The sequence below is a fragment of the Camarhynchus parvulus genome, chromosome 2 (assembly GCF_901933205.1).
Source record: "Camarhynchus parvulus chromosome 2, STF_HiC, whole genome shotgun sequence".
Classification (NCBI taxonomy): Eukaryota; Metazoa; Chordata; class Aves; order Passeriformes; family Thraupidae; genus Camarhynchus; species Camarhynchus parvulus.
This window is the reverse complement of record NC_044572.1, coordinates 21,660,539-21,672,260: the sequence shown is the minus strand read 5'-3', so window position 1 is coordinate 21,672,260 and position 11,722 is coordinate 21,660,539. Positions and strand designations below refer to the sequence as shown.

General features: G+C 36.2%; 1 protein-coding gene across 1 annotated transcript in view; it reads left to right on the top strand.

Moving 5' to 3' along the window:
- Positions 1 to 5,531: 5,531 nt before the first annotated feature.
- The window catches only part of ABCB1 (ATP binding cassette subfamily B member 1), a 35,709-nt gene continuing 29,518 nt past the window's right edge, over positions 5,532 to 11,722 (top strand). The window contains exons 1-5 of the mRNA XM_030970533.1: positions 5,532 to 5,571; positions 5,997 to 6,112; positions 6,864 to 6,924; positions 8,217 to 8,364; positions 11,184 to 11,256. Of these exons, the coding sequence (XP_030826393.1) occupies positions 6,021 to 6,112; positions 6,864 to 6,924; positions 8,217 to 8,364; positions 11,184 to 11,256 (374 nt within the window). The 5' untranslated portion in view covers positions 5,532 to 5,571; positions 5,997 to 6,020. The remainder of the gene's footprint in view (positions 5,572 to 5,996; positions 6,113 to 6,863; positions 6,925 to 8,216; positions 8,365 to 11,183; positions 11,257 to 11,722) is intronic.

The window sequence follows — 11,722 nt, the reverse complement described above, 5'->3', positions numbered from 1 at the left end:
GTATAAAATATAATATCAATGCTGTTATATATTTCATATATAGTGAGTTTGTGAACTCCTTTCCTTGTTTCTCAGGTGTTCAGCTGTCTGTGATCCAAGACAGAAATGTAACCATCTTTCAGACCTTTGAGGAGATTGCTTAATTTGGAGCAAGAACTGAAAAAAAGTTGATAAAGCTGGGGTTCTGCAAGGTAAGAAAGGTTGCAGACAGAGGTAAGTCTCTTGAAATGGAGTTAAGCAGCAGTTTAGGGACTCTAGAGAAAAAAAATATCATCATGAAAATAAATAAAACACAAAGGGAAAAGCAGGGCTTTGAAAGATAGTAATTCAGTCCCCATGAGGATCCATTCCAGGGCAGCAGAAACCAACTCCATCCTGCCTCACTGAGGACTCCTTGGCCCACAGAGACTTTCCCTGTTTCTTGCTTGTGGGCATGGAATATACCAACACTCAGTTTAGTATTTCATTAATTCAAGTTATCAAAAAATGGTAACGTACGGTAACTAATCAGTAACTGCTGAATACTTTTAAGCTGAGTGTATTCAGTTCACAAAGGGCTCTTTGTGTGTGGCAAAGGGTGATTGTCCAATCAAAGTCACTCCGCGAGGGAAGGATTACTTGTACTATTACAATGTCACCAGGCATATCCTTGCCTAGAAAAATTATATGGACAAAAATTGGACATGTCATAGTATTATATATTTTATTCAGATTTAAGTGGGAAAAATGTTTTCCACCTGCACAAAAAGTAATTTTGTTTATCTTTTCCTGTCAGTTTTCATTTGTAAAATATAGTCCTGAACATTTTTAAAGCCGTAATGTTCTGTACTATATTTATTTAAATTATTTTTTCCAACTGTAGCAATAATATAACTTTAAATGCAACTATCCAGCAAGTAATGGTTATGTTTTCAGAAACAAGACTGAGTTTGTAAAGCTGAAAACTAGCACATTAGTAGTAGGAATCCAGTGACATTGGTTTGTGGCAGTCCTCCTTATGAGAATAAAAAATTAACTCCAAATCAAATCACAGACAACAAGAGTGGAGTTTTGTCATTTTAGAACATGCTTTTCAGAATAGACTTTCCTTTTAAACACAAATAGAAGCTTGATGTTTACATTAACTTGATTTGTTCTCATGCTTCGTCCAGGAAAAATAAAATGTCCAGCAATTACAATAGACATTATCCTGTAGCTGAGCATACAGCATAGTTAAAGGAACACAAAATTGTCAGTTTCTGACAGTATAATAATTCCCTTCATGTAGGACAATTCTCATTGATAGAATGGTATTTAAGCTGGCAAAATTCCTTTACAGAGTATTATTCTTTTGCAGCCCTGATTAACAGGCTGCTTAACTAGAGCAGGAGTTCTAGTACCATAAAATCAGAGGTTCTTCACAGGTGTTCTGATCTATGCTAGAGTTGAATGTCATTGTGGAATCATTACATAATTCCTGCAATCCTTTCAAGCATTTTGCCTACCTGGCTCTTATTACAAAATCCAACTTTCCATCTTTAACATAAATCGAAGAAAAAAGTAGTTTTTGTGATTTTTCTCTGGCCACAGTATATGCAGATGTTGAAGTATTTGCTTCAGTTTCTTGTCTTGTTTGCTAGTTTTGTTAATAAGTATACTAAAAAAGGTTAGCTTTTCTTGATATTGTTTAGAAAATTTTGAAGGCATTGTGCCATCATTTCACAACAGTTTGTCTCTGAATCAATGATTATCATTATTAGATTAATGTCTCTGTGTCAGTAATTCCAATATCATCGGTCAATTTATGATGTGCTGGCCTGCATCAGGTAAAAAGAATGCATAGATCCAATGTGTGATTTGTGGGATGAGATTTTACCAACAAAAATTATTTTTTAGAAGCATATGTAGTTGAAACTTATCCACAGAACCTGAGAACCCTATTTTTCAAATGACTTTTTCTGCAGCTTCAGAAACTCATATCTCATGATCAGTTTGTTAATAAAATATTAATACATTTTGACACAAGAAGGGGAATGGATAAGTAAATTTAGATAGTTAAATACATGGAAAAGTCTGAAATAATTAATAGTGAGTATGGTACAGGATGATCTGTGTATACCTAATTTAACTGCAGTCCAAAAATTATGTTATGATCATGCAAACTACAACTTAAATCACAGAGTTATACTGAAAAATCTGGTGAATGGTCTGTAAGAGCAGTGACTCAAAGAATGATTTAAGGTTTGTTTATTGTGCCAATACAATCTCGCATTGTACTGGAGAGCCCAAGAGAGATTATTCAAACCATGCATTTATAACATATAAGAGAAGGGAATTACCTGTGCTTCAGTCTATGGAATCAATGTTGACAGAACAAAGGGGCCTATGATCATATTTCAAACATGTAAAAAGTATTTATGCTTAAAATTCTAAAAAAGATGTGTGAATATAATGCAGACACAATAAAAGTATGTTAGGCAAAGGGAAATTGGCTACCATCTTAACAAAGAGGGGATTAAGTAAACCTTATGAATATATGTAAGTATTTTCACATAAAAAATACATCTGATGATGCAGAGCTTCGCAGAAATTGTAATATCCAAGTGGTATTGTTCTATCTTCAACTAAACAATGTCTGTGAGGTCTGTGAGAGGAGATGGAGCATAGAGCAGTTAGCCAACAGGCATAACAAACTTATGACCACTTGTAATTTATAGTGTAAAATTAGAAGTTTTCCTCTTGTACAGGCATTGCTTTAGACAAGGCCAATTTACCTGACCTCATGAGTCACTTTACTGAACTTTCAACTGGCTAAAATCTCTTAAAACATTTACTCCATAACTCAAAGGTAGCTCTTTTACTCCATAACTCAAATGTAGCTCTTTGAACTGCAGTCGTCATTATCTTTATAAAATCTCGCTGATCCACTGTTGGGTAGGGCTGAAATGGACATGTAGCAGAAGTTTTGACAGTCCAGGTAGATGAAACTTATCAGCCATTCTGTATTTTCTTCTGCAACTAGGGATTTTTATTGTCCAACAGTTCCCATATTACCAGATCTCCGCTTCTTCTAATCATAATATAACAAACTGGGCTGAGAAGGAATTTTAAGTTGTTTATGAGCCTTAAATAAAGGCTCGTAAATAGCTCAAAGGTCATAGATTGGTCATCTCTGTTTAAATCCCTCTTCTGTGAGAAATTTTGTGACTAGTAAGTAGAAGTTAAAAAAAAAACTGTTTTCTTTTATCTTGAACTATTGAATGATCAGGACACCCTGCTTTCAAGACATCCTCACTTAGCTTCTAGTCAATGTCTACTTGATACAGACAATGTCTATACAAGATTTCATGCTTCAAGTCTTGGGCCTATAGAATTAAAAATTCCCCCTTGATGATATCAAAGATTGGCTAAAGCTGAGGGTAAGCTGTTGATGTAACCAAATAGCTGATCTGAGTTTTCAAACACTGGCTTTATGAATCCTGCTAATGTATTTAGGGCAAAACCAGTCACCAGACTTTGGATGAGAAAGTATTTCTCCATGGATTAGGTTGACTACGTTGATTAGGCACCTACGTTGTTTCTAGGTGGTTTTGTATATTTTGGTTGTAAATCAGCTGCTATGTTCACCCACACGGTTTTCATATGCTCAGGTAATATGCAGTGGCGATGCCTCAGATTCTGTTGCTGTTGGTTTATTTTACAGATTTAATCTCTTCAGGCTGAAATTGTACACTTTCACCCAAATTATACATTTTTAACCAGACATAAGAGATTAGAAGAAAGATCTAATGATCTCCTCTGATTTCAAATTCACTGCAATTGTGGAGCTATGTGACTGAACAAACTACAGAAGCTATAGAGAAGTTACAGAATTTTGTATCTATTAAGTAAATGCAAAATACTGTACTTCCCCAATTTTCCTACTTTTTAACATCGCTTTAGTTGATTCAGCTTCTACTGTGATTAAAACAGATGTGTGTCATTTTCTTTGCATTGCTTTATGCAGGCAAGAGAAACTCTGGTAAAAATTGCTCTTGTGTTTTATTTCTATTTCTGTTTCTTATCATGATTGCACTGCAATAGCATTGAGACATGGCAATGAGATAACAGAACATTCTGACAGATCTCATTGTTCTATTTTCCATTTAGGGCAAAGCAGTTGTGAAAGAACTGCATATACTATTCCTTTTTTTTTTTTTTTTTTTTTTTAATCAATAGACTTTTCTTTAAGGATTCTTACTTTGGTTTTTTTGGTTCCCACTGAAATAATTGGATCAGTCCATTAAGATCAAGTCCAGGAAAGCATTTAGGCACACAAGTTAAAATCCAGTATTCCCAGTAACTGCTGTGGATAGACTTCTATATAAATACATCACAATGACTGTTGATAAACATACAATACTTATTAACTGTCTATATTCTTCTTGACTGGCAATGATAAACTACCCTTTCTAAAAGTAATCCTCAATCTGATAAGACTATCTCTATTCCAAAATATTATAAAAATACTGTTTCACTAACATTTTGAGATTACAGGCATGCAAGACAAAAAGAAACAAAAATATTTTTTTCTGGGTAATTATCAAATAAAGTAAATTTTGTGTGAGTAATGTGATAGAAGACCTACAGGAAAATTCATGTAAACATTCTTATCTTCTAGGACAAGTATTTTCATTTAATTTTTCATAAATTTTATTTCTGTAAAAGTGTTGAACATGTCTATTTTAATACATACATTGAAATAAGTGTTATGAAGCAAATAATTTATTTGTTTAAAATTTTTGTTATTTTCATTGAAGCAGTGCCTACAGATACTGATAAAAACAGCACATTCCACAATAGAACAAATGGCCCATTTCAAACAGTTTAGAATATAAACATACATTCAAAAATCAGAATACTAGTTAAGCACATTTCTGCTGACCAGAGTATTTCCAAAACACTTCTAAACTGAGTGTGAAACTCATCTTGCTGTTCTGCAGTTACTCAAATGAGGAACTATATGCACTGTAGTAAAATCCTGTTTTCTTTCATGCTAGATGGGTAATGTTTTCCTGGATTAGACTTAGAAGATGGGAAAGGAAGCAAAAGATTAAAACAATGTTTTGGTGTTACCTGGTTTCATTCTCACTGGGTATTCAAGGATGGATTCATCTTTAAGTGCAACAGTTACTTCAAGCATTCAGCAACATTTCTAATAAGGTAAAGAGGAGTTCCTTTCAGTTTAAGGGGCAAAATTAAAACAACAGTACCTATAACAAGGAAATTTTTCTGGTGGAAGAATATTCAGAATATGGATAGATGTATTCAGGCTTGTTTTCCCAGGTGACAATGAACTATGCATGCGTTCAAGGACTAGTATTATTCCCTTTAGGAAAAGGGAGGTACAGTCCAAAGTGCATACATTTCATTACCCAAGATAAACGAGGCTATTGGAGTGGGAAAAAATCCAAGAGAAAGCTATTTGTTATGTCTGTCTTACATAAGAGGAGCAAAGTCCAATCATGCTACATGTCCTTAACCATATTCATTCTGCTCAGGTTTGAATAATTTTTCAGAGGAGTAGACACAAACCAGGAGCAACCTTTCACGGTATGTCAGTAGTTTGGAGGGTTTTTTTAAAATCAGAGATATTTTATAAATTCACTGATAAATAAAACAAATCTAATTTACTGCATATTCTTTTAAATAGACATTTAATTTTTCATTTATTTTGTATATCTGTGCTGCATTGCAGTAAATATTACTCTTATATCATTCAAATTAAATTAAATAAATGACGGAGTTATCAAATGGCTAAATACAGAATATAAATGTTTGTAAGGAAACTCCAAATTTCTGGACTTCTTTCTATATGCTTATACTTGGGCATTATGAATATTCACTTTGCAATATATGATATTAATAACTTTATTGATTGTAATAAGTACCCATATTTCTCTTTCAAACAAATGATTGTTGAGATTGCTGTCCTTTGCTTAAGATTGTGTATTTCTCAGTCAAATATTATTTTACAGGAAACTATCTTCAATAAATTTAAAATGCATTCTGTAGATGAAAAGAAGTATACTGCAGATGGAAATAGTCATGAGATCGCTGCATCCAGCCAGGGTCATGAATCTGAAGACAAACAGTAAGTATTCTTAAATATAGTAAACATTATGTATTGGAGCTTATTAGACTCCATTACCTTGCTTTATATTTTATTGAAATTCGTATTCTAAAACTTATTTTAACTTATTTTGCTAAGAAGACCTAGTAAGAGAAAGCTTTCTATCAACATAAGAGTAGCATTGATTGGCACATTCATTTCATGCAAAAGGACTGTTTATTTTCTCCTTTAAAGGACTAAGTGTCCTCAATATTGACTAGAAAAACAATTCTAAAATATGACATAAATTATGTTGGAATGGAAATATTGGATACATTTATGTCATCTACTAAAAATTATCTTAAAAATTTTAGTACAGTGGTTAATCAACATTTTACATACCTTGAACATGTTATCTATTCCCTATCCACTATGTACAAAAGTTTTCCTCTCTTCTGTTTTGAAATCTATACAGTGCTTTAGTTCACAACTTCCCTGACCAGATACTGGAACCACCAGCCCCACTGATGTTGCTTCATCCTTGAAGGGGTGAACTGGGAAGAACATTACTTAAATTTATAGAAGTTAGGAGATGATGCTACTTATATTGCTGAAGTTTTAAATAGAAACATCTCAAGAATGCCCAGTAAATCATGGTCATTTTACACAATTATTTGCTGTAAAATTATTTCAAAATTATAATATAATTGAACTGCATTAATATGTTGAATTAGTATTTCTGCAAAATGAGGTCTCTTTTTAAATTCACTAAAATGACCACACTTTTTTTTAGCAAGGAAAAGAAGAAGCAGAAGAAAGGGGAAAAACCTAAGGTGGTTAGCCCATTTGCACTGGTAAGGTTTATTCTCTCTATACGTGTCCACATATACACACACACAGCACACTTCAAAGTGAAATCAAAAATGGTTACAGTTATGTTAGTATCCTGAATATATGATGCTGTCTCTACCAAATATATTCATACAACAGAATATTGACTATAGTATTAGAAATCAAGTAGTTCTTTTTGTGGATGTAGTTATACTAAAGAAGCTGTCTTTTACAGGTAAGTATTCTTAGAAGTGTTCCCTTGGTAAATCATCATCTTAAACACACCCATATCAAATACTTGTTTATGAAAGATAGGAATTTCCATGTTGACATCGAGAAGCATGATCATATACCTATACTGAGTGTGGTCTTTTCCTCTAAATTACCAGAGTCAGGTACTAATCACACTAATTATCCCCATGAGTCATTATTCAATCACCTGAGTCAGCAGTAAAGGGCAATTCCACGCTACTGATGAAAATTAAAATTAAGAATTGTATGCTAAAAGGTTCCAGATTCTTTAAAATTTTCTGCATGTATTTTAAACCACAAACTTGTAATATTTAATCAACTAAATCCTAGGTCCTCTTTTAGCCATACTGAAATATTTTATATTTTGTAGGTTTAGTGTGTGTAACACACAGCAATGACACTGCAAATAACAAACATAAAGCTGTAGTACATGATGGTGGCCAGTGCCCAATTTCTTTGCTTTGCTATATCAGTTTACACTAGCACAATTACATCATACAACTATAATTTACATCACTAAACTTAGTAGTTTACAGTACAGAATAAACCCAATGATTTTGCAATAGATGAGCTCAAACTTTATTAAGTTCAATGGCAAGAGAATTTAAGATCTAGATTTCAATACCTTTTTATGATGTCTATGGTACATTAGGAACATTAGATTTTCTGGCTGCATAATAATGAATTTACAGTAAAAGAAATTATTGCCTTAGTTATCATAACACCATAAAAATTTCTTATAATTTGAACTTTAAGTGGCAAATGTAAAAAGCATAAATTTTTTATGTCTTGTTTTCCTATGGCCTTTCTTACCCAGGCATACTAGTGCATTAAAAATGCCACGTCTCTCTGGTTTTGAGAGTTTATAGTATAAAAGGGCTTATATAGAAAGGATTTATACCTGTACATTTAAACTGTTTTTAAACTGTATTTCTAAAGAGATAAAGTTGTAAGTTTGGTGTACAATTTATAGCTTTTTCTTTACTTTCTTGACTTTGTAGACTTAGCATTGTGTTAGCATTCTAATACAACAGTTAGAATGAATTTTTATTCTCACTCACAGTTCCGATACTCCAGCTGGTCAGATAAATTATTAATGATACTGGGCACAGTGCTGGCAGTAGCCCATGGAAGCAGTCTCCCTTTTGCCATGATGATTTTTGGTGATATGACTGATAGCTTTGTTGCATCTGGAGACAAAGAGTTTACAGGTAAGAATATATCTGCTATGACAAGAACAATGGCTCCTATTTAAAAAAGAAACAGGAAGATTCACACATCTTGACAGGAGATACAGATGTCAGAAACCACAATGCTATGCTATGATGCAAATGATTAGCTCATGTTCACTATAATAGAGATTCACTGTGGTTGCGGTGACATTGTAGTGGGAGTCTCCTATAGGCTGCTTGACCAGGAAGACTGAGCAGATGAGTTCCTCTATAGATAGATTGGAGCAGCCTTGCATTCACAAGCCCTGGTCCTCATGGGGGTCTGCAACCACCCCAATAACTGCTGGAGGAACAACACCACCAGGCACAAGCAATCCAGGAGGTTCCTGGATTGTGTTGATGATAAGTTCTTCAAATGATGGAGGAGCCAGTGACGAGAGGTGCTATGCTGGACTTTGTTCTTGCTAAAAAGGAAGGACTGGTGGGGAATGTGAACTTGAAGGGCAGCCTCGGCTGCAGTGACCATGAAATCATGGAGTTTCAGGGCAGCAAGGAGGGAGGACAGCAAGATCGTTATCTAGAACCTCAGTAGAGCAGACCTGGATCTCTTCAAGGACCTGCTAGGTAGAGTACCATGGGATAAATCCTTGGAGGGAAGAGGGGCCCAAGAAAGCTGGTTGATATTCAGGGATGACCTTGTCCAAGCTCAGGAGCAATGCATTCCAACAAAGAAGTCAGGCAGAAACACCAGGAGGCTTGCATGGATGAACAAGGAGACAAGCTCAAACACAAAAAGCAAGCCTTGAGAGGGTGGAAGCAAGGAAAGAGAGCTTGGGAGAAATACAGAGTATCTGTCCAAGCAGCCAGGGATTAGGTTAGGAAAGCTAAAACCCTGATAGAATTAAATCTGGCCAGGGATGTCAAGGACAACAAGAAAAGCTTGCATAGGTAGGTAAGTGATCAAAAGGTGATGAGAGAAAATGTGGGCCCTCTTCAGAAGGAAATGTAAACCTGTTTATTTGAAATACAGAGAAGGCTGAGGGACTCAATGATCTTTTGCCTCAGTCTCCACTGGCAAATGTTCCAGACATTTGGCACTGTCCAAATCGCAGAAAGGAAAGGCAGGGGCTGGGAGAATTAAGAGCTGCCTGCTGTAGGAGGTCAGGTTTGAGAATATCTAAGGCATCTGGAGTTCCACAAGTCCATGAGACCTCATGAGATGCACCTGTGGGGCCTGATGGAACTGGTGGAGGAAGTTGCTAAGCCTCTGTCCATTATATTTGAGATGTTACGGCAGTCTGATGAAGTTCCCACTGACTGAAAGAGGCAGAAACATAACCCTCATTTTTAAAAAGGGAAAAAGGAAGACCCAGGGAAGTCCAGGCCAGTCAATCTCACCTCTGTGCCCAGCAAGATCATGAAGCAGATCGTCCTGGAAACTGTGCTAAGGCACGTGGAATATAAGGAGAGGATTGATGATGGCCAACATTACTTTTTAAAGGGCAAATAATGCCTGACAAATTTGATGACATTTTACAACTGGGTTACAGATTTGGTGTGTAGGGAAGAGCTTGGACATCATCTACCTGGACTATCTGCAAAGCACTTGACACTATCCCAATCAACACTGTTTTCACTAAATTGGAGAGGCATGAGTTTGATGGATGGATCACTTGGTGGATAAGAAATTGCCTGGAGGGTCACAATCAAAGAGTTTTCCAAGTGGAGACCAGTGATGAGTGGGTCCTTCAGGGGTCAGTATTGGGACGGACACTGTTCAACAGCTTTGTCCTTGACATGGACAGTGGGATCTGATGCACCCTCAGCAAGTTTGCCAGTGACACCAAGCTGTGCAGTGCAGTTGATGTGCTTAAGGGAAGGGGTGCATCCAGAGGGAAATTGACAGGCTGGAGAATAGGTCTCTGGGAATCTCATGAAGTTCAACAAGGCAAGTCCTGCATGTGGGTTGGGCCAATCCCAAGCACAAATACAGGCTGGGAGAAAAATGGTTTGAAAGCAGCCCTGAGGAGAATGATTTGGAGGTGTTTGCTGACAAGAAGCTCAACATGAGCCAGCGCTGTAGGCTAGGAACCCAGGAAGTAATATCATGGGCTGCATCAAAAGAATTGTGACCAGCACATGGAGGGTGGTGTTTCTACCCTCTCTACGTCTCTCTGGACTGCTGCATCCAGCTCTGGGACCCTGCACCATAGGGAGGATAACTGTTGGAGTAAGTTCAAAGGAGGGCCATGAAGATGATCAGAGGGCTGAAGCAGCTCCCTTATGGGGACTGGCTGAACAAATTGGGGCTGGAGAGCGACCTTTTACATCAACCTGTAGTAATAGGATGAGGGGTAATAGCTTTAAACTGAAAGAGGGACAATTTAGATGAGATATCAGGAAGAAATTCCTCACTATGAGTGTGATGAGAGACTGGGACATGTACACCAGAGATGTTGTGGATGCCTGATCCCTGGAAGTGTTCAAGGCCTGCTTGGATAAGGCCCTGAGCAACCTGGTCTAGTGGAAGGTGTCCCTGTTCATGGTAGGGGGGTTAGAACTGGGTGGACCCCTTAAGGTCCTTTCCAACCCAAACCATTCTGGTTTTCTATGTGTGTATGCTCAAGAAGACTTTTAAATCTCAAATTACAGTGATGTAGTTTTGTAGTCAGTGGAGTTATGACAAACCCTGTATTAGTAATGTTCATTCATGTGCATTAAAATTTCCTCCTTTCTTCCAAATCATCTTGATTCAAAAGGAGATGTAGCAACTCCAGATATGCTGAACAGCATGCAGGAAAACTAATTTGTTAAATCTTGCTCTGTTAAAAGTATTTTCTCTTCTCTTCCTTTCTAAGGAAACTCTTCAATGGACGAATGGATGAATTTCACTTCAGAAATGCTTAACAAGCTGGAAGAAGATATGACAAGGTAATTAAAAATTGATATTTCCTCTTCTTTTTTTAATGTAGCCACACATTTCTAGTCAAGCCATTCCTCTCCCGAGGATGTTTTGCACACTTTAAACAACATTAAAAAAAAATGATTTAATAATATGTGTAACTAAAGATTGGCACAAGGGATTATTTGAGGCCCTCATAAGATTCTTGAACATTCCTAGCTATTTCCAACAATTTTCCTGTAATGTCTTGCTCTGACCCATCCTGACACATTTCAGGAGTGCTCTATATCCCGGTGAAATCTGCATTGCCTTCCTTCTTTCTTCTCCTGCTCTGAATTTATAAAGAGTAATTGTTATGAAAAAAAATTATATTGATTATCATCTGTCAATACCTTGAGCCTTGGTGATTCACTTGCAAAAAAAGTTGAATTTTCAGATAGTACCTACTTTGCTGCCAAAGCATCAAGTTCAGCTAAATCACTCTCTACAAGTACC